Source organism: Pithys albifrons, chromosome Z, assembly GCF_047495875.1.
Source record: "Pithys albifrons albifrons isolate INPA30051 chromosome Z, PitAlb_v1, whole genome shotgun sequence".
Lineage (NCBI taxonomy): Eukaryota > Metazoa > Chordata > Aves > Passeriformes > Thamnophilidae > Pithys > Pithys albifrons.
In genome coordinates, this window is record NC_092497.1 from 32,660,563 (window position 1) to 32,684,606 (window position 24,044).

At 37.0% G+C, this 24,044-nt stretch overlaps 1 protein-coding gene across 9 annotated transcripts in view; it reads right to left on the bottom strand.

The window, feature by feature from the left end:
- RORB (RAR related orphan receptor B) overlaps positions 1-24,044 on the bottom strand; it is a 213,877-nt gene that overhangs the window by 37,679 nt on the left and 152,154 nt on the right. For 4 of the 9 annotated variants that reach the window (XM_071581688.1, XM_071581694.1, XM_071581686.1 and 1 more), the window contains 6 exons: positions 19,921-20,042; positions 18,573-18,705; positions 16,507-16,614; positions 15,281-15,391; positions 11,281-11,393; positions 10,770-10,829 (listed from right to left, as the gene is read on the bottom strand). In XM_071581688.1, the coding sequence (XP_071437789.1) occupies positions 10,770-10,829; positions 11,281-11,393; positions 15,281-15,391; positions 16,507-16,614; positions 18,573-18,705; positions 19,921-20,042 (647 nt within the window). Of the gene's footprint in view, positions 1-2,434; positions 9,066-9,664; positions 10,830-11,280; positions 11,394-15,280; positions 15,392-16,506; positions 16,615-18,572; positions 18,706-19,920; positions 20,043-24,044 lie in introns of those variants that run through there. The other 5 variants (XM_071581692.1, XM_071581689.1, XM_071581693.1 and 2 more) reach the window with 5 other exon arrangements.

Here is a 24,044-nt window from a genome sequence, read left to right on the forward strand (position 1 = left end):
TTGATTTATCCAATGCTATTTGACTATTTTTAGGATACTGGTCATAGTTCTTGTTACAAAGATGGTGCTCAAAGTGCATGATAAGTCATGGTTGAATATGCCTATGATACCTCATGATGCATGGCGTTGTAATCAAGTGAACACCTGTGAACATATAAACCTTCTGGGATTGACAGGTGGTGTTATTTCATATTGTTTAGTATAACGCATTTCATAATTGTTTTCTTGAAAGCCTATATACATTCCTCTGTCTTTGAGAACCTACAGTGGGTAACATGTATACAATAGTTCACACTCGTTAGAGTAAATCTGTTGTGGGCCTGCGCATACTGACATTTACACTGACATTTAACCAGCATGACAGTGTAGTAAATTATGCCTGCTAAGGCTTTCATACAACTGTGTTTCAAAATACTGTGTGTAAAGACAACAGTCCATTAATTTCATATGGCTAGTAAACTGGTCAGCTTCACAATGTCTGAAATATTAATGTTTATATATTAATTCCCTATTGCACGCCTCTGAAATATTTTCAGCTGACTGCATTTCATTCAGAAAGTATAACCATGTTTTCCCTTGTAATTTCCATATCACTATTATTTTTTTACCCTCAGTCATTTTATCACAGATGCAAAAATTTAAACATATAGCTGGCTCCCAGTGTATGCATCAGGCCTGTTGAAGTCAGCTCACTGTAAAGATGTGTCTAACAGTTTGCAAAATGAGGCCTTTAGGTACTGCCTTTTAAAATTTAGTTTTGATTGAAATTTAGAGTCCTATAACTGAAAAGATAATATCTTTGAAAGGTATTATCTACAGCTCTGACAGCTTGACCAACCCCCCTGTAGGCAGGGACATATAATGTTAAGGTTTATTTTCCCTTTTGGAAATGCACACACTGTACCTTTTCCTGACAGGCACAGGTAGTTTGAAGGGACAGAAAAAAACCCCAAAAAACAACACCCAAACCCACAACAGAATTAGTTTTCTTACAGTATTTTTTTTTAATTTTGCATTAAGGAAAGGAATTTCATCAACATTGATTGTCATTTACACAAAAGATTAAAAAATCATGTGTGTATTATTATGGAATGTTAACAGCATTGAACTAATCATTTGCAGGACAAAAATATGTTACATTCTGAAGTAATATGACAGGGATGCTGGTCCTACAAAATTCATTATAAAAAGTAAAACACTTAATGGTCACTTTCTAAATGAATCAGGCTGTCTTTTTACTCACATACACATAAATTAGTTCAGTTATATTAAACAAGGGAGAAAGATCTGAAGAAAATTGCAGATGTAATGAATTGCAGTCTGATGAACTCTTGGCTCTCTTGAAATCAGTGAACAGTTTGCTGCTGGTTTCAGTGGAGCCAGATTTTTACTCAGTATGTCATGATTCATTTGCAGTTTTGCTTTTTGCTCTACAGACCAGTTAAGATACATTGTAGTTATTACACAATTAAGCTTACAAAAAACAAAAGACAAGAAAATCACTGTTGACTCTATTAGGCATTTGATTTTAGAAAGGAATTTTTATTCATTCTTTGAGAGTAGTTAATTTTGATGTTATTGATATTTTATTTGATTATTATCATACTGCTAGACAGGCAATGCAACTCTTGTGTGTTTGTGTGTTACCAACAGTGGTAAACATGCTTACCAAGTAGAAAACAACACAACCCTAAAATACAAATGAAATTGATCTACAGTAATATACCTACAGCCAAGCACCAAATAGCTCAGGGCTTGGGTCCTGGATCTTAACATCTCATTTCACTATAATAAAATGAAATAGGATAAAAACATTAGATATTTGAAAGTGGGAAGTATATGAAAAAAGCATTTCTTCTCATAATCCTAAAAGCAAGGAAGCATTTTCAGGAATATTTTAAAAATATTAGAAAGCTTCATTTAAATCTAAATATCTATCGTAATTATGCTTTTTTTTTTTTACAAATTGGTAATCCCAAAATACTAGACATTAAAGTCATATTTGGATGCCAGAAAAGCATCCAAATATTTTTACTGTTATTTATGTTCCTGCCTCTATTGTAGCTGTGATAAACTGGACATAATTTCTTTTTTCCACTATAATCTTTAAAATCTGCATTTAGTGAAGATAAGTTATGGCTTCAGATTACAGCTAAGAAGTGACATGACCTCAAATTTGAATGAGAAATTAAAAGCGTACAAAAATGTTTTGCTCATTGGAAAGAAAGAAATGTTTCTATTAATATAACTCATGACAGAAGGACTCATAAATCCATACACTGTAAGGAAGCATTGTTTGCTTGGGCAACTTGCCTTCAAAACATAGTCAAATGCAGTCTGCAGGAATTATTACAATACTCGCGGAGATCATGTTTCATTGATGGTCCCATATATTTTTCCCCCCCTTAATAAACAGAAGCATAAACTAAATATCAACAGTTGGTCAAAATGCTTTATCTATTACAATCAGTTTCCATAAAAACTGAAGAGTACATTACACATATAGGAAGCAAGTACATAATTTGCTCTTTGATGTTCTTTCTGTTTAAAAAAAAAATACAAAGTCTTATGCTTAAACAGAGACATAGAAAAATCAGTGTATTCACTGTCCCAAGTTATTTACAGCAAAAATTACAGAGACAGCATAGATAATATCAGACCTTCCACAAGCATATATTAGAAGTCATTACATTTGAAAAAATATTTTATTTGTCTTCTACATTTCTACAATACATAATCAGGTTTCTTTCTTCTTGTTTATTTTTTCTAGTTTTTAAGTAACTTCCTTAGTGTTAATTAGATGAGGCAGAGAGTGAAGCTGTAAAATAAGGGATTTTGTTGCCATTCTGATTCCTAGATGATTTATATTATCCATTACAACTGGAATAATTAGTTTAAAATGGGAATATCTCACAGCAATTAGCATAAATCTCAAAATAGCCAATGCATTTGAGTTAGCTGAGTTTTGCTAACAGCTTAGAGTTCAGTTGTGCTTTATTTGTTGCCACAAGTACAATCACAGAACTGCTCCCCATAGTGTATTAGAGGTCACTGCAGTCATGGAAGAGGCAAGGACTACTAGTTCACTAGTTCACTAGCTATGCTACTCAGTGGCTTTTTAAAAATAAATGGACAAATAAATCCCCACATACTGCATGAGAATGTGTGGTCCAGAGGGTATAATGTTTATTAGCATTTCTTACTAATAATGAAACACCTTTTTGCCCAATTCTGACATTGAAGTGAAACATTAAAAACCCCAAAAATGTAGTGCATCTGAATCTGAATCCCCAAAGTCAACAGTCTAATGTAGTTACTTTGACTATTAAGCTGTGTGTCTAACCAAGACAAATGTTTAAGTGCCCTTATGTGCCCCCCTCTTCCCCTCAAATAAGCTAGTTTTATCTGGAACAGTCTTCAAGATAACGCCTGTTCTTTCCTGTTTTTGGTGGTTAACTATTCCCCCATGCTTGTTTTTCAGTCAAGTTGCATTCTTATTGCCCAAATAAGGGGCCAACGTGTTCATATAATACAGAAAACTAGGAGCCATTTTTAAATTCTCTCCAGAGTCTTAATTTAACATACTTCACTGCTGTCAATGTATAGTCATAAACAAGGGCCTCAGCCTTTTGTTGAAGCACAATTTTTTCAACAGCAGTATCTTCATTCATGAGTTAACAGCTATAGCCAACAAATATGCAAACCCACTGTGATATCTACATTAGATGAAATTTTTTCTTTATGTTACTGTACAGAAAGCAAAGTAAACAATTTCTGCAAGTACATTTACAAAGTAGCATTTATAATTTAGTTATTGCTGCTATATCCAATGATGTTTTCTTTCACTCTCCCAATGTGCTGTGATTGAATTGTGAGGAAGATGAAAATATGTAAATGTAGTACATCATGTTACTGAACTCACTATAAGCAGCATTATCCTCACTGTCTGCAGTAGCACCCAGGAAATACCTCTCTTTTCCCAGAGCATTTTGTTCATTGCCCGATTCTCTCAACACAAATGAAATGCAAGGATCACTTGGAGGACACTAGCACAGTCATCATATCACTAGACATTTAGGCTGCCTTTTTAGTAGAGTTACTGATCTGTGAGGCACCACCATAGAAATCTTATGTCTCTTTTCTTCACAATGACTTTTTTCTGCAGATTGCATACACAAGTGGCTTTTCTAGCTCCAAACCACTTCTGGGATGACAAATTTCTGAGTTTTGGGCTCATTGTCACACAGTGATTTAGGGACAACACATGCAGGAACAATGCATACTGGGACAACACAGGTAAGTGAGGACATGAAGGAAGAGAAGGAAGGAACCTTCTTCCTACTACCTGTGTGGAGCCTCCCTTGTAGGCTGCAGGTACAGATTAACTTTGAGAAAGCGCAAAGATGAATCATTAACCACTATAGACCTCACTCACTAGGAGCTAGGAGTAAAAAGAAAGAGAGACAAGATGCTCTGCACAGAAGACTGTCCTTTTTAATGGGAAAGTATCATGCTAGCAAGAATTTCAGTCACTTGGCCATGGCTCCCAGCAACCTGAAAGATTAAATTGAAATGGAACAGTTGGCAAAGAATATGATTATGAAAACCTTGATGCACAGGGATGCTGGACTCTCCATCTCTTGAAGTTATCCCTGTGTCTTCCAGGTGTAGGGACTTCAGAGGATGGAGGGAGTAAAAAAACCATACATACTCACTGTGATAATAGGAGCAATGCTCAGAGCTGATGAAAACCTCCTGATTGAAGACATGAAATTAACTTAATGACTGACAATATAATCGACTGTAGTTTATCTTTTTGTGTGTGTTCTTTTAAAGACATATATAGAAAACATGTGGTGTAAAGCTAGGGATAAGCAAATTCCAAAATTTTAGGAAGTTTACTGGCACAGTATACAATGGGATACTGTTTTCTTGAGGTGAGAAAAGGGCTGATCATACTATGGAGAAGCATTGCTACAGTCCTGGGCTAGCTATGATTTTGTGCATCCCTGAGAGAAAATGGTAGCTGTTAGCCACTGGCTCATAGCTACTTGTTCTTTATAGTAATTTTTCCATGTTGTGGCTCAATGTTCATATCATTGCTGGCAAACTTATTCCATGTCTTAACCCTTCTTCTTACATGCCTGCAGCAACTCTGAATATGAGCCCACATTAATGGCATGTAAACTCAGTACTTTTCTTTTGTCAGTTGTCTAGATTCAGTACCTCGTACAATGCTTACTTGCATTTTGTTTTCAAAATGACCTTAAAACCATGAGTTGATGGGTCAGTAGGGTTCTGTTGACTCTGAAACAATGGGTGAAATGAGATCAAGCTGAGGAAGTGATGACAGATCAAGCTGAGAAAATGTTGACAGTGAATTGTTTATACCAATGTTGCTTAAAATCACTGGCTTGAAAGACTTGTCTGGGTCATGTTCACTTGGGCAGCTCAACCAAAGCCCTTCAAAGCCTCTAACATTCTCTTTCTTATTCTGTTGTACTTATATAGCTATTTTAAGTAATGAAATATCCCTGAGTGACATAGAGTGCAACATTTGCATCAAGCAGTGATTGTCATTTACAAAGTGTGAAACTTAAAAAGTAAAGAAGACGGGGTCTGCAATACATTGTTCCTAATGCATCAGAGACAGGAGTTAGTTTGGAGAGTGGAGGAAGAAAGTAGTGGAACAGGCTTTGTTATGGACAGGGAAAAGCAAACTTTTCTGTGTTATGTTTCCATTTCATTTGTATTTAGACATAATAAATTTGCAAAAAAAAAAAAATTCTTCCACATTTCACTTTGCTCTTATTGCCAAGTGCCATATTCCTGGCATATCCAACAGATAATGACTCTGAAAGTAAGAACTACCTTCCAGGATGGACCTTGGCTTTTCTGGAAACAGCACAATCAATAAAGAGTCAGGAGGGAGGAGTGGGGATGCCTGAATATCTGTCAAATTACCTTTGAAGCACAGCTTCAGGGGGGTGGAAAAGTCAACAAGGACAAGAGCAATCAGCTGCACATCTCTAACGGAGCTGCCTGACCAATTTCTGAGACTGCTGCAGCTTTGGACAAGCTCCCACAGCCTGGTGATGGGAGACTGAGAGGCTAGCACACAGGAGCTGCTTTGCACCCTGTTTGAGTAAAAGTTATTCCATCAGGAATTTCTGCAAACTACCCCAAAGGGAAACATACACCTGTGCAAGCTGCCACTGTGATATCGAACAAAGAAAATTACATAATAAAGCTCATCTTCATGGGCAGGTCTGGTAGTTGCTCCATTTGCAGCACTGTAACCTGGCATAGGCATTGAAACAGCATTGGTGTTCAAGGTGTAACAGAAGGAATAAACTCATATATGAGCTGAAATGACTGACAGGAAGCATGTACCAAAAGCATTCTAATATGAGCATGAGAAAACATCTGCCTTCTGCTCCACAAAACTCAAAGGAGACCTCTTAATGCCAAACGCCTCTCAGCTTGTGATGGATTGAGAACCTTCCCTGTAGTGCTGACATGCCTCAATTTTCAGTAATTTTAGTTAGAGCTTAGGGAATCTGACAATTTAAAAAAGCAATTCCTAAATGCTGCCTATCACAAGCCAATCATAAATGATGTATTTCTTTTGGAAACAAGCCTGTTCAACTGAAGTGCCTTCTAGTGCCATGTTTCTTTCCTAGCAATTGCTAAAACAATCTCTCCATTAGAAGGAAATATGAACTTTGGAACTCTTTAAGCAAAGACTAGGCAAGAGTGGTATTTACACCAACATAAGGTCTTCATGTAGCATTAATGGACAGCCTACATCTGCTTCCTCAGTGCCAAGAATAATTTTGATCTATATGGTTCAGTTATTGGAGAGCAATGCTTAAAAGTAGTAGCTTCAATACATGCTTTAAATATCCTCTTTTTATAGGTCCTGGGTTAAACTATCATTACAAAGTATGTCTCTCTTGAAAAGCTTGTCATTAAAAAAATTAACAAGCAGAACCAGTTACTATGGAAAGAAGATGTGACAAATTCTAATTTTAGAGATTTAATTGAAGAGCTTCAGGTACTTGCGTGGACTAATGAAAGACAAGGCAAACTAAAATGAAGCACTAATATTTTATGAAATAATTTCATGAGTGACTTATGATGTTACTCACTAAAATTCATGCCATTTTATTATTGAAAGCCTATGAATAACTTGAACATGTGAAATCCAACATCAAGAATTTGAAATTTTGAGTGTAAATGACTATGCATCAAAAACAGTCATAAAAATCTAGCCTATAGCATGTGATCATTATTTGTTTTTCTATGCTCAGTCAATAAAGGGCAAGAGGTACTATAGCTACATGGCCAAACTGAAATCACAGAAAATTAAATAAATATAATTACAGTTACCACACTACAGTTACTACAAATATATAATGCTTAAAAATGAATTTTCATTTTAAAAATAAACAATAATGCTATTCACTCAAATTCTGTAGAAATAGCAACAAAAATAGAGCAAGCTGCTGATAATTCTTACTGGAGGATAAAAACTTGTTTGGCAATATTTGTAATAGTTTTTAGAGGCTATTGCCTATCAATGGCAATGAAGATTTTTATGCCAGTGTCTTACTATTTTTAGGAAAAAAGGCAAGAGTCCATTTTTATTCCTGAACTGGGTATTGCTACCTTTGTGGTCTCTGAGAAGTTATTGAACATTTTTTTCTTTCATTTCCACATCTTTAAAATGTGGCCATAATCATTATTGATTGAAAAGGTTACAAGGTTGCAGGGATTTAACAACAGTGCTTTAAGGATTAAAAGAGCTGCAGATAATGATTAAATAATGTCTTTTACACTGTTGATCTCCATTTGTTTATCTTGACCAAGAAATAATTTAAAAATTGCAAGAAGTGATGGCTTATTTGGAAAGAACAAAAGGTTTTCAAGATGTAACATGCAATTGTGAAGGACTATTTATAAACATGACAAATCTCTTTATTAATCAGCACTATGAACAGTAGCATTTATTCACTTATTTTGTATTTCTGTGGGTTTGTTAAATATGTTACTTTTGATATATTGAAAATGGATTTATAACATACTTCAAACAAATATATATGTGGGTGCTCTTGTGTTGAAAAAGACAAGGAAAACATAACTTCCCTGCACTTAAAACCAAGCACTTCTAGAGTTCAGTTTGACTAATTTTTTCCCAAATAACAATGGATAGACATAGTTAATTTTTTTTTATATTAAATAGAATTGGAATTGGGGTCCTTTTCACAGTTTTACCATGCAAAAGGAACTTTAAACAGATAAATCACCTTCTAAAGGAATGTGAGTCTTACAGTTAGAGTGGTATAGAGAAGCATCAAAAGCAATACTTTATTATGTTAATTGAAGACATTTTAATGCAATGACTAGAGAAATGTGCTCTGAATTTGGAGCAAAAGAGGTATTTTAATAATTGCTATTCTATAGCATTAGGTAATTTTGAAGAGAATGTCATATTTGCAACAAAATTCTCAGCACAACTTAATTTGCTGTGCAGATTTTTTCTATTTTCTAAGTTGTAATGGACCTACAGAAAAAATATGTATTAACTGAGAATTTGTAACTACTCTCGTACCTGTTCTTACGTTGCTAAAACTGAACAAATTGTGATGTTGTCTAGACTCAATTCTGTCATGAAGGACGTATGCAAACTTGCAAAATGACTGATTATAGTCAAGGGAAAACTCCATTAAGTACTTGGAATAGCCTATGAATTATTTGCTCATGCAGATAAGAGAAAATTGAGACTAGAGCTGTGGAAGTCATTAAATTATTGCTACAACAAAGCAAGTTTCCTAGGGTCCACCTATGTCTCTGTGGGCTCCCTGTGAGCCTGGGCAGATGGGCAGGTCCTTTGGCCTCCCTGCCATCATGCTTCCCCTTGCCTCAGATTGCTCTGGCCTCTTTGTGCTTTGAAATCAAGGAAGGTATGTGCTTGTGATCCTGCCTTTACTTCCTTTCTTCTCGAATGCCTGCTTCTTTTTTCTGCTGTATGCCCTCTGCTGGCAGCCCAGGAGGAGTCTTCTCTGAAAAAGTTCACAATGAGTAAAAGTGGTGGTAAAGAGAGCTGTAGCAGAAACTGTATCCCTTTTCCAATGCCTAAAAAGCCTATGTTTTGTATCACTAGCAGAACTCAGATATATTAATCATGACTGCTAATTAAGCTTAATTAATCCATAAAATTAAGTCCATGGTGGCCTTCCACTCCCCTCTGTATTTGCCTTTGGTTTTGCAACAAATGCACATACAGTCTATTCAGAGATGAAAAGAAAGCCCCAATCCGTCACTCCCCTCCTGAAATGAACCTAAAATAAATCCTTATATGCATATATAGTTAGAGTTAAATACATACAGACATATACATACATATATGCATGTGTCTAAAACATACATAGATGTATGTAATAGAAACTATCAGTCCCATCTAGATGATAACAGTCAGAAACAGCAATACTGTCCTTTGTAACAATCATGGACTTTGCCCACTTTGACTTTCCTGCTCCTTTCCTCCCTTTCTCACTGCCACTAATCCTCAGAGCCCCATTTTAGGCTTGCTATGGTTTTCACTGAGCTTACTACCTATCTTTTTGATGAGTTGAGCAAAAGACAAATCAAGACTTGAAACTGTTTTTGAAAGAAATATATATAAAACAAATGTGTGGAATCAGAAAAATGTACATATGAGATAGTCTACATTTTTACTACAGATACTCTACTGACATCAAGTCCTACGTTCACTTTTATATATCTCTATCCCTGCAACAGCGAGAAAATAAAACCCCCAAACCTATTCCTCTCTCCACTAAAGTCAATCAGACAAGGCTTTTGCACCATGGTTACATTCCTGATATTTGATTTACACAAAGTACACATGCACTACATTATACATATCTCAGAAGTGATCCTGTTGTTACGCATTGGCAGCTGATAATTTAACTCTTGACTGGAAAAGCAAATCTTGGTTGCCCAAATTAAATCTAATACATTTCTTGAAGGTTAGGAAATACATGACAGCTGGTCTGAGTATCCTTTAAATGTAGGCATGTGATTTTTAAGTTACAGCATGTATGCATATAATATCTACATATATATATGTATCTATATATTCATATATAGATACATATATGTATTCCATATATGCACCATAATTTCCAAGAGAGTTACAAATTTCCACATGCATTAAACTATCTAAAAGCATAGAACTAGGCAGTCTAATAACTGGAATTTTCTTAAATAATATTTGAACAATAAACAACAAGAGTAATACTGCAAAGTACTACTCTATTTTCATGTATATCTACAATAAAATTCTAGGTACAGTTGTCTTCCCCAAACATTCCCCAATAAAAGTAAATTTAAAAAAAGATAACACACAGTGTCCTATTTATATATTCAACATCAGTTAAAAAACTAAAAAAAAAAAAAGGAAACAAAGAAAAGAGAAAAAAAGACATCCCCACTCAGAGTTGCATATTTACATTCTTCAAACTGTAGCGGTGAAAAATAATTCTATTAAGTGCAGGACATTCCTAGTGTTGCAGTAGTGACATTTTTAATAAGTTCTTCATGAAAACATTTCTTTTTGTCTTAATGGTGATGCATTCCATGACTACATGAAAAATCTATTATCCCCTTCACTTGTAGCCAGTGGTTGAATCTGGATTGAAAAGCTCCTTGTATAATGGAGGAAACAGTGTGTTCACTATATCTGGATGAGATTGCTTAAATACCTGTAGTTTCTCTCCGTGCAAGTTGCAAAGTGCAGTAATTGTTGGTATCTTAGCTATTAACTGTAAGACATTAAAATAAAAAAGAAAAAAAAAAGAAAAAGGGAGGAAGCAAATTTTGTATAAATTAGTTTCCAAAATGAACTACAGTAGCTCTTGCTGAGTAACCGAATGCAATACTCTAAGTTCCATTAAAACTACCCATTCAAAGGACCAGATATTGTTCTTACCATAAAAGCCTAAAAACAATTGTCCCAAAAGTTTTAGCCAAGTGCCAAAAATGCATTTAGAAGGAGCTGCCTGCAGGGCTATTTTTAAAGGCAGTCTCATTCTTGATATGGCACTAATTAAAATGATTAGTATATTGAACAAAAAATGAAGTGAGAGAAAATAGGAACAAGAACCAAACAAGCAGCTTTTATCTTACATTAATGTGGCAGTACATGCAGAAATGGCTACAAAAAGAAAAGAGTCATGACCAGGGAGTGCTCGGCATTTTGTTTTAACAACTTACCTTTGTCAGTGTCTCCTCATCGAGGTGGTTCTTCTGGATCACATGTTGAAGTGCAAAGTAAATCTTTTCCTGAAGTTTCTGGACCTTCCTTGGCTCTATTAACCAGGCTCGATCTGAGAAAAAGCAAAACTAGAGATAAAAGAATGCACAGATGTGGGTTGGGGCATGATTATGGTGTACCCAGTGGGCTATGCTGGCAAGTATTCACCATAATCATAATTCCCCTGAGGAAGGACCGCGTGGTAATTACGATGTGGTTTCAGAGGCAAAGTGTCTTGACACATTAAAGGATCACCTGAGAGTTTAACTAACATATACAAAACATACAGGAACATAATGTTGGCTCTGCATCTCTTTGTTTAAAACTGGATATTAGGTATAAAGACGGGAATAGAAATAAAACACGGCCCAACCATTTTATTATTCCCTGTTGGTACAATCAGTGCTCTTTTAACTTTATACTGGCTAGGTGATACACGTCATGTTATCTCAGTCTTGGTGTCTCAATACATAAACATTGATCAAACCAGTTGTTTGAAAATAAGAGACTATAATTATTTAAAAATTTAAATAAAATATATCTCATTATTTACTAGGCTAATATTTTGAGACAAAAGTTATCCTAAATAAAAAAATTGGCTTCCTTCAAAAGAATTTATTTAATTATTCAAAAGAATTATGAGTTTTTTAAACATCTGCAAGGGAAAATTAAAATGTACTCCTTTTAAACAAAACAAAATAGAAGATTATTTCAGAGAATAACGTTTACAGACACAGTTGTTAGAAAACTTATATGGCTTCTACGGAACTTAAACTTCAAGTGAAGGAAGTTGTCCTTAAGATCTGTATTCTCACAAGTCATGGCTTCTGGAGACAAATACACAGAAAGAGATGTAGCAGACTGCAAGAGAATCCAAAATTATTAATACAGTGTGCTTGCAGCACCATTGAATCTTCTGTTTTCTCATGCTACAAACTTGTTTCTTCCTCCCTCAATCCAAAGCAATTCTTGGGTATAGATTTTAGCTTTCAACCAGGAATTAAGAAAATTTATTTTATCACAATGGCATGAATCTTCATGTACAAATTGAAAAGTTCAGGAAAGACTCCTTTCACTTTTAAAGTTCTTTCACCCACACTCCTCATCATGTAAATAACCCACAGAAATTATATGAGTTAACTACTTGAAAGAGCACATATGCCACACAGGCTAGGGCTGAGCAGTACTTTATCACAGGAGGAGCACAATTCTGTCATTTGTCTGACTGCCTGTGGAAAGAGATGTAGGAACAGTGTTCATTATCAAGTACTGTGAAATGAGAAAACTAAACCTCAGCTATTTAACAGATGATTAGGAAAAGAAAAATAATTTGTTTGCAAAGTTTAGAGAATCATGCTCCCTGAAGGTAAGCCAATGGATTCTGTGCCATGAGTGGCCATAGAAACAGAATTAGCTGAGAGCACATGCACCATCTACGCAATAAACACACTGTAATATTTAGACAGGTTAGGTGCAAAAATTGATGCTGTTGCAACATGTCTTTCAACATATTTTTTGACAGTGTTATATTATTGTGGATTGTGGCAGACAAAAAGATTTATTATAGAAACCTATCCTTGAAATATTTACCTTTCTGTGACAAAAATGGACTGAGGCAGTTAGAGGCCTGGTTTAATCCCTCACCTGTCATGAAGCATATTATTATTTGTACATTACATGAAGCATATACTGTATATTTCAGAAGAGTTCTTGAATTCATGACAAGAGCTAGGTAAAACTTTACAATGGGTGTTAAGTTTTTCTCCCAAAATGTAGTTTCTACCACCTGAAATGTGGTTTCTACCATTGGCAAATTTAGCTGGAATTTCCCAAATAACTCTACCTATATTCACAATAGTGCAGGAAAAAGTTAATAGATGAGTGACTACTCATAAAGGAAGCAGTGTTTCAATTATGTACTTTTCCTTCTGAGTGTTGAACTTGTGTATCTTTAAGGAGTGCACAGAGATACCTTATAAGACCTGCTTTCGTAAAAAGGAGGATGGAAAAAAGGAACAAGTGAAGTGAGACTTTCAGAAGATGGATTGGCATGTTGGGGCAGCCAGGTTAGTGTCTTACCACCTTGCCCTGGCATGTTTGCTGGTGCAGATGCCTCTGCAACCTTTACTGGACTCCTACAGTGTTTTAACTTCTGAAATCAGAAATCAAGTTAGAGAATCACCATCAAGTGGTGTAGTTACATACCCCAAAGTGGAAAATCTGGATTTGTGCTCTGAATTAGATGGAAAATGGATCTGACACTGGGCTTTGCAACATTACCATATCTATTAGTGGAAGTTCTTAGGACTCCTTACTCCCTGTGGGACTGCTCTGTTTTCTGCAAACTGCCTAAACACTGAGATCAAGGGTACAAGAATCACCTTTCAGGGTGATGACTTCTGTAGAAAAGAAACTTGAACATGAGTACTTCCCATAAGAAATCTTTGTAAGCTTATATTATTTGATGGAAGGACTGGTGCAAGTACTTCTGTGATGTTTTCATGATGAAATTCTTCGTTGTGAAGAACCAGCACATTTTTGTAAGAAAATAAATGTCAATCCAATCTAGACTATTTTCCCTGTCTTCCTACTCTCCAACACAGCAGCCCAGCTGAAATGGGAGTTATTTACACTACCCAGATTTGCTGTATTTTTATGGAAGAGAGATTGCGTTCACTCATGTACATACCATTGCAGCCCATAATTTCTTTCTTATTGTATGTTTTATGACTAAAATTACTCATGTTCACAGACCACAGAAATAAGCTGTCTGCATGAATCAAGCACTTTTACTTCTTTTTTTTTCTTTTGTAAAAAGGAATAGGAGAAACTGCATGTATCATCTTGCTTGCAAACTAAAGGGCCATATCTAGAACTGCAAAAACTAATCAGAATGTCCATCTAATGTTTTCCAGGAGCAAGAACATCTCTCTGTCACTCTCACAGCTTTGGTCTTTTCAGACTGAAGGAGGGCTGATGGGCAGGGACCCACAGGGACACTGCAAGTCCAGTGTCGCAGAGGAAGTCAGGACCCTTGGGAGACAGCAACAGGCAACTCTTACCCCTGCACACACCTGGGACACCTTTGAGGTGACCATCTGGTCATTGTTTGGAGGGTCATCTCTCCAGTAACATGGCCCAACACCATGAACAGCCACCAGCTTAACTATTTCACCTCTGAGCAGATGATGGCAAGAACTGTTGAACGTCAAACTAAAAAGGAGTCCCTTCAGTAGGTGCCATTAATGATAAGAATGGACATGTTGACACCACTTGTGCTAGTCTAATTCTGACTAACATAATCTATACCACAGATGCGCAAAAGGGCAAAATGACCTAGAGGAATTCATTAGCAGAAAAAGCTGGGAAAATAATTTATAGTGAGCTTTTTTGTAAGGTCTTTCAAGAGTTTACCCTTATAGGAAACTGGGCGTCTACTCCCTGAGGTATACTTAAAAATCCCACAATAAACTGTGACCTTGTCTACTAGATCCATCTTCTGAATTAACATAAGCACAAAAGTCTTTTATGTGGTCAGCCAGCTATCATTCACTTAAATGCATGCTTGCCTGTGCAGAATTATGATATATGAAGACAGGAAAAGAGCGTATTGCACCTATAATCACTGCCTCTCACCTGGAATTTAACTCAGATAGGATGTCATATAGATTTTTTGCTGCTCATTTTCTTACTTCCACTTATAAAGTCCCTCATAGTTATGGACTATATAACCTGCTCAGGGTTATGAGGTTTATGTTTCCTGAAAAAGGTAGGAGGAACATGTTGAGTACCTTGAGTACCATGCTTCCCTGCATGTGTTCTGAAGGAACACCAGCCTGCACTGCTTCTTCACACAATCCTGCTCCATGTCTGTTATCCCCACATCTTAAAAAGTAGGTAAAATTAGAGGTGGGCAAAGAGAAAAAAAACCCCAAAGTGGTGTTTGGAATGAAAAATTACCTGGTGATATCAGAACAGCAGATGAAAACAAAGCAATCTCCTCCTCAGTCAGCTGTAAGGAACATAAATTCTTTGCAAAGTCAAATGCTTCATTTACCAGATCATCAGAGCCTGCGGACCAAGAAGGACAAAATCAATGCTAGAAATCAGCTTTTATAACCTGGCATGAAAAAGGATTGTTTTTGTGTCAAAAAGGTTGTGAGTGGACATCTGTACTGCTAAAATAAGTGCCTTTCAGTAACTATTAAACTTCCACCTAACCTGAAAATATCACTAAAACATACATTGAAGGACAAAAATCATTAAGAATTAGGGGTGTGTAAAAAATTTCCACAGATATATTACAAGAGACTACTATTTTCTCAATGTGGAATGAATTGCTGTTTCTAGACACATATTAAAACTAAGAGGTATGAAGGACCAGCCCTAAGTAACTTTTGCATATGTAATTCTACTAATTGTCAGGACAAATATTTATGAAAATTTGTGAAAACATCATAAAAACCAAAATAAATCAACCAATACACTTTCATAAATGTTTTAAACTTGTAAAGACTGTTTTATGTTTGATACCTAATATGAAAAATACATATTTATGTGATATATGTATATTTGAAGGAAATATCTCAGATCTTTGACTCTGATCCTGAATAAATTTCTGATAATATCAGTGTGATGGATGGGCAAAACACATCCATTTAGCTATAAACATTTCAGGTAGCGCTCAATATCATGTTCAGAAATGAAGCATTTTTTTCAATAAATGAATACAAATGAGCTTACTTAAAATTTTTAGGCAAAACAGTATTTTAGTAAAGTCCTTGTCTATATTTTGTAGCAGTTCATCATTTTAGTCACCTCATTGCTGTGGCTAAAATTGACTTCTGCAGGACACGATGGGAATGATGTGATATATCAAGCATAACTGAACAGTGAAGATAAACAGCTCAGCTCCTGTCATAAATTCATGTTTTATCAAAACTTCAGATGGCAAAGAACTCTATTTGAAAAAAACTTCATGCGGCTCTTTTTTATTAGACAAAAATACTTATCACTGCAAAGAGCTAGTGGACTCACCTTTTTTCTTTTTATGTTCCAGCCTAGACATTTGGAGGCTTGGGGAGTCAACATTTACTGGAGATTTTCATTGTGGGTCACTATTTTCATAAAGACAAATCTCTCACTATGTAGCTCAATGTAACTGGTTGAAAAGAAGAGCAACATACCCAAAGCTTTAAACATTTGCATCCCTCCATACTTTCCTTCAAACAGAACTGTATTGTTAAGTGGGTTGAAGGCACGGCACATTCTCACCAAAACCACTTCCAAGCAGCCTACAAGACAGAAAAAAGAGCAAAGGAACTACGTATTACCACCTAATATCAGAGTGTAGGAAATCTCAACAAGGTACTTAGGAAGACATGAGTCATTAAAAACGTCAGCGGGGACAGACACTCTTTGAAGACATCTAGATTATATGTCTCTCCATGAAAAAAAAATACTTGTCTGCTTTACATGTAGGAAGGGGTCATTTCTGATCCACTCTAATCACTTCTTCTTTCGGCGGACATTTTCCCTCTTTGCAGCATGCATAAATCCATCCATCCATCCATCCATCCATCCATCCATCCATCCATCCATCCGTCCATCCATCCCCAGCCTGGACTGTATCTGAATTTAGACCAGGGCAAATACTTTCAGTTTGAAATATTTTATCCTGAAAATTAGACATTTATTGAATCCTATTTTAATAATTAAACTTTTTTTTAATACCAAAAAGTAACCTCACAAAATGTGTATAAAAATCCCAGCTTAATCTGGCTGGAGAGAGAGATCATCACTAAGTGCGTTTAGAGAGAAAATAGAAGTTAAAGAACTAATAAGAAAAATAAAAGTCAAGAACACCCCTAAAACAGGTTTTACTTTTGTTTTTCTTGTATTCCCACACCCCTTGCAGCTGTTGATTAGCCAAAGGAGCACTTCTCTTCTACTCCTTGTCTTTGTATATTATTTGTTAACTGCAAAAATATGCAGTTGGGAAAATGAAAGGAAAAATTTTTAGCATGTGTTAACTAAATCCAAATATCATGCATAATGAACTCTGAATCTGAGGATTCTTTTGCAGACATGCTTTTGAGAGAGATGTCCTGACTTTCTAACTCCTGCTCAGTGTTAACAGCAAAACAGAAAATAAAACCTGACATGTTTTTTATTGCTCTAGCTTAACTGTATTTTCTGACAGTACGGTCAAATATATTTTTTCCTGAGGGTGCAGTTGTGTTGTTATCTTTGCCACTCAAAAGAAAGAAGTTTCCTAGGTGTGCACTGGTATCTGCGGAATTTTCAAAATTAGTACCAAGATTTAAAAGAATAGTTTTTGTGCTACAACCCCCTTTTTCCAGAAGGTTGTCTGTGTTTTCCCGGGGTCTCTGTGCCCATAATCAGAGAGCAGTCCCACAATGAGCTGTAGTCTTCTGTATACAGCCTTAATGAAGAGATGTCTCTTGAAATATGTAGCACTTAACCTTTAAAAAGCCGCCTCACACAGTATCCTACCTTTTAAAGATGGAGGGAGAAAGAAACTAATATGACAGGGTAAATGTAGTTAATTACCAGTTGCAGTTCTTGTGGTTCACTTGGTCATTGGACTTGATAAATTTTGTCATGATTCCTCCGAAGGACAGAGATTACCAAGTTCTTTTACAGGTAAGGAAAGCCTTTTCCCCCTTGCCCTTATGCACACACACATGCAAACCTGGCATGCACACAGAACATGGCTGGAGAACACTGCTGTATTCTACTCTCATTTATTCTAAAAACAACTGGCACCAGCAGGAATTTTCCTCCTGTGCACTGGCTGTAGGGTATTTCTGTAGTCTCATTAAAGAGATTAGAGATGACTACAGAGGCAGGCCTGAATGAGCCTGTGTTCATTCCACTAATGACAAATGGGGATTTCACAGGGTGGTGGATGACTGATTGGATCAGCTCAATTTGCAGGGTCCTTTCACCACATGTCAGGTTGGAGACTGCAGTTTTTGCAATGTTTGTGTGCATACTTAACAACCACAATTGACTGTAAATGGAAGGGGATAAGGAGGCATGATTAATGTGGAAAAAACACAGAAGGCTTAAAGTACCTAATGAAACAGAGCTAGGGGCTCTGTTAGAACCCCTTCAAATTTAAATTAGGGCTCCTTCAAAATTAAAATGATTTGCAGAACAAGACAGCCGAGCACATTTCTATGGTGCTGGTTGCTAAACCAGTCTCAAGCCTCTAGTGTTTACCCACCTGACTTAAGGAGGAGAATTTGGTCATTCTGGCAGAGCTCCATGAAGCCTGTTATGCGCTTTGCAAACTCCACCACATACTGGATAGCATGGGTGATCTGAATGGCACACTGCTGCCACAGAGCTTCTCTGGTCTTCCGGGAAAACACATGGAAAAGCAAAGCGGTGAGCAAGCGGCTACATCAGTCCATTAAGCTCTTCGAGTGGCTTTGCAGACAGGTGGACACCCAGACTCCATCCCCATTCCCAGGCAGAACTAGCAGCATCTCTGCTTCTCAATCACTTATCAATAGAAGGCTGTTTTCACAAACTGATTACCCCAGTACATCTGAACTCTGGCATTGCCTTTTCAAAGGAGCAGAGTGCATTGCCCAATGTTAAAATGTGATTCTAATGTTGGCTTTTATGCAGGATAGGGACACAAAAACTGTAAACATTCCACAGTGTACTTATGTAAGCATGCTATAAAATTATTCAACAAAGTATTTTTTCTAGTTTGAAACTTAAAATAATTAATTAAAATATTATTGCCAACTGAAAATGGATTATATCAAAATTTTGATTCCTTGATAATAGTTTTCATTGCACACACACACGTGTAAACATACATGGATGTTCTTTTGTTCCTGCTAATACTCCATAGACCCTCAGATTTCAAAGAACAAGCTGGAATCTCTCCTGTCTCTTACATGACCAGCTAATGTGTCAACTGAAGTCTGACCAAAGACACATTGTTAATGAAGCTGGTTTAAGAGGCACAGAGTTCTGCTGACTGGAGTACATCTGAAGAGGTACCAGTAGAAAACAGAGTGAACTTGACCTGAGAATTGCAGAGGCAGAACACAAATATAGTGCTATGACATAATTTTTCCACCCAATAGCTTCAATAGCATATCTTCAATTTAAGGAGTACTTTCAGTTTATCCTTATATATTCTATATATGGGACAGATATTTGTTACTCACATAAAAAACAGATATGTTTTTTAAAATTATAAGGAAACAAAAATTATATTGTCTTATTTTCTTAAAATCCTTACAACAGAGGATCCAGTCATAATCACAGTTAAGTCAACTGCATTTCTGCATGAGGTTTAGATCTGTGATAACAAGCATGGAAAACTGAATTCCAGGATGGTACCTAAGCTTTGACATTAGCAAACATCACAAAATGCTGGAAAGCTGCTGCTTCTTTTTATGAAGTGTCATTACTTTGCTTTCAGTAACCAGTCCCTTGAGATATTTAGAAACATATTTTTACCTATACAAAATTCATCTGCGCATTCTTGCCAAATAAATTACACTGTTAGCAATTTCAAGCAGAAATTAAAGCATGTTACAGGACTGTACCTTGCTCTGGTAAACCTTAATCTCTTCGTATGTGTGGGTCTGCCATGCTAGCTGGTGTAATTCCTCCATTGTATATTGACAGGTCTCCAAATGAGATTTAATGATATTCTGTGTAATTCGATCTGTGAAGGGAAGAATAAAAATTAGCTTGCATGGAACAGTGATTGGTGATTTGCAAAATGTTGAAAACATTGAAGTTGTTGGAAAAATACACTTTTAACAAAATTGTTCTTTTCTTTTCAATGTTACCTTTCTCATTTTTTTTTTATTTCTGAAGATGATTGTTGCAAAATGTTTTAGTATGCCAAGTCAAATGATCTTGATAAACAGTGGATCTCCACATAGTGGATCATCACAGTAAATGATTCCTGTGAAATGATACAGAATCTTCATTCTGAAAGTGATATTTTTGATGCATTTAAATAAATGTCATTTGGACATTTGGTTGCTATTTGGTTATCCAATCACTTTTGTCTGCTTCATGCTTAAGCAATAACTGCTAGGCTCTCCTAAGCTGGAGAAGATGTTGAACATCACCCCAGCACGGTATCTTCACAGGCTTGAGGCCACAGCCCCTGCATCAAGGCAATATCTCTCCTCCCACTCTGCGTAGATGTTTGCTTGCTTTCTTCATTGTCCATTTCTTTCTAGTCCTACTAATAGAATTAATCCATTCAAGTCAGTGGTCAGCACGTTTCAGAGCTGCTAGGTCTCACAGAAACTGACTGACTGCTCAAACCCGAAATGGACATTTACATTACCTTGGGATGACTCATAAAGAAACAGGAAAAAGGTTTCTTTTCTCTCAAATTTTTTTTCAGCTGAATCAATTTCTGATTTAGTTTGATGAGCAAGAACAGGGAGACTGGTTTTAGCAGTGGGTGAAAGCTGGAAGGGGTATCTTGGGATTTAGAAGGTGAGATGGAGGACATAGATCTCACACACAGCACGAAATAACTTTAAAATTATACTGAAACTGCAACCTTAGAAACTACTTCACAAAATGGAATGCAGGACACAAGCAGAAAGGGAAGCATCCAGTGCTGCCCTGGAAACCCACTGAAACTAGGAGTTTAAAGTAGACCTTTGCTCTTTAAGCTACTTGAGTGGATTGAAAAAAATTTCACAAAAACTTGCAGCATGAATTCTTTAGCACTGGAAATCAAAACATCTTGATAAAACATGTTATAGAAAACTGATGATTTCCTGCTTTGTGACTTTGGGACCTACATATCTAATGAAGATCAGTGCTTTAGGCTGAATCATGGAATCACAGAATGAACTGGGTTGGAAGAGATCTCCAAGATCATCAAGTCCAACCCTTGATCCAACACCACTGTGATTACTAGATCATGGCATTAAGTGCCACATCCAGTCTCATCTTAAAACCCTCCACAAACAGAGAGTCCACCACCTCTCTGGGCAGCCCATTCCAATGCCTGATGACTCTCTCTGTAAAGAATTTCTTTCGAATATACAACCTAAACCTCTGCTGGCAGAGCTTAAGACCATGCCCTCTTGTTCTACTGCTGGTTGCCTGAGAGAAGAGACCAACCCCCACCTGGCTAAAACCTCCTTTCAGGTAGTTGTAGAGAATGATGAGGTCACCTCTAAGCCTCCCCTTCTCCAGACCAAAGAACCCTAGCTCCCTCAGCCTCTCCCCATAGGGCTTGTATTCCAGTCCCTTCACCAGCATTATTGCTCTTCTCTGGACCTGCTCCAGCACCTCAATATCTTTCCTGAACTGAGGGACACAGAACTGAACACAATACTCAAGGTGTGGCCTCACCAGCACTGAGTACAGGGGAAGGATCACCTCCTTTGCCCTGCTGGCCACACTATTCTTGATACAGGCCAGGATGCCATTGGCCTTCTTGGCCATCTGGGCACACTGTTCGCTCATGTTCAGCCTCCTGTCAAACCAAACCCCCAGGTCCCTTTCCACCTGTCTGGCTGCTCTCCAGCCACTCTGTCCCCAGCCTGTAGCGCTGCATGGGGTTGTTGTGGCCAAAGTGCAGGACCCGGCACTTGGCCTTGTTGAACTTTATCCTACTGTCATCACCCCATTTCTCCAGTCTATCCAAGTCCCTCTGCAGAGCCCTCCTGTCTTCTAGCAGATTGACACTCCCTCTCAACTTGGTGTCATCTGCAAATTTGCTAATGATGGACTCAATCCACTCACCTAAATCATCAATAAAGATACGAGACAAAACCAGGCTCAACACTGACCCCTGAAGACATTGCTTAAGCCAAACAATTTTCAAACAAAGGAACAAAGACAAAGGCACAGAGGTGAACTAAAGAACTTGTGGCAGAATTGGCATTGGACAGAAAACATTTGCCAAAAAGGGAAAGGACGCTGACAATGCATTAGCCAAACTTGAGCATGGGAAGTAGAAAGAACTAGATATGTCATCATTTACTCCTTCACATCCTCAACAGTTTGCACAGAGTGTATTGATCTGGAGCTTAGAGTTCCAAAATATGACTTTCTCTTTGGCCAAATATTGTCTGAATTTAAAAACACTAGCAAGAAAGAAAGCTGAAAAAAGAATGTAAACATGTACATGCTCTCTGTAAACACTGCTAGAGGAGTGTTATTTAAAGAATTGAGATACGGTCTGAGAAACATTTAGGCCTTGTATCTAAAAGAACAGTGCAGAAGCATGATTCCAACTTGCATTATAATTCTGCAGTCTCAACAGTGAAAGATTTTTGCTATCTATAGCCATTGTCTAGTCTTTTTTTCTCTTGTGCTTCCTAGCCCTTCTCTCCTAACTTCACAATTTGTTACAAAAGTTCAAGCTATTCACACTCTTGGCATAGAGAAAATGCCTACAATAAATACCTCACATAATTTCACATTACTGCATAGACAGATTTTCAATCAGATAAGGTGACCTGATGTCAACAACCTCAAAGAAAGATCTTCTGAATTCACTGACCTCAAAATACATTTGATTATCAAGTCTATATTACTGCAAATCTCCTCAGTTCCATTACTTTTCCTACTATTTATGTATTTACCTTAGGAATGAAGAGCTGAGAAACTCTTTGGGGTTTTGTAGGAATGGCATCCTGTGTTTAACCCCATACATCTTTTCCTTGCATACTTGTGCTTATGGCGATCTGACATTAAAACCCGTTTAGATGTGCAAAGGCCTGGGGCAATCACAGTAAGGAGCGGCTCTGAATGCTGACATCCAAAGAGGAATCAGGTGCAAGACAGACTTGAAACTCTTATATTTCAGGCTAAGCAATGTTGCGGGGGTGATGGAAAGGGTCTCAGAGGAGGAGGGAACTTCTTATTTAGCATAAGCAACTGAGGAGTGCTTGCTTACACTTCATGCTGGAGTCCCTGGAAGGAGCATTACACAAATATAGCATACACTGCAGGGCAAAGCTGACATGATGCAAAAAGTAAAAGCAGTATAAGCTTGTCTTGGCTTCTCAGATGGTCCGGCAACAGAAGATCCAATGAAGACAGAGCCAAGAATGTCACTCTTAAAGGGTTTTGCAGACCATAGCCTTCTTTTTTTCTTAAATTTTTGGATTTTAGCAACTTTTTGCTAATGAATTTGGAATCAGTACACATCTTGGCAAATCCCATGCAGAAAGACATTCCTAACCACTGGGAATAATGTACTGATATGTAATGTAAACCTGTTCTGTCACAGGTACTGTGTTGTACACCCAAAATGCAATAAATTTCTGTGAGACCTGGCAGCTCTGAAACTTGCTGACCACTGACATGAACAGATCAATTCTTTCTAGTAGAACTAGAAAGAAATGGACAATGAGGAAAGCAAGCAAACATCTACACACAGTGGGAGGAGAGAAATTGCCTTGGTATAGAGGCTATGGGCTCAAGCCTGTGTAGGTACTCTGCTGGGGTGTTCAACATCTCTTTTGCAGGCTAGAAGAATCTATTATCGTTATTTCACATATCAGTCTTGACTTGTACTTTATTTTGCTGTCAAAAATCTTGTGCCAGAGATTTCAAGGGCCCCTTTTCACTGGAAAACTGTAAGTACACAACTGGAAATCCTTTATTTGATGGGTTGCAAGGACTACAAAACACAGCTCCATTTTTGTGACTTCAATGTGAACTCCATTTCTCCTTG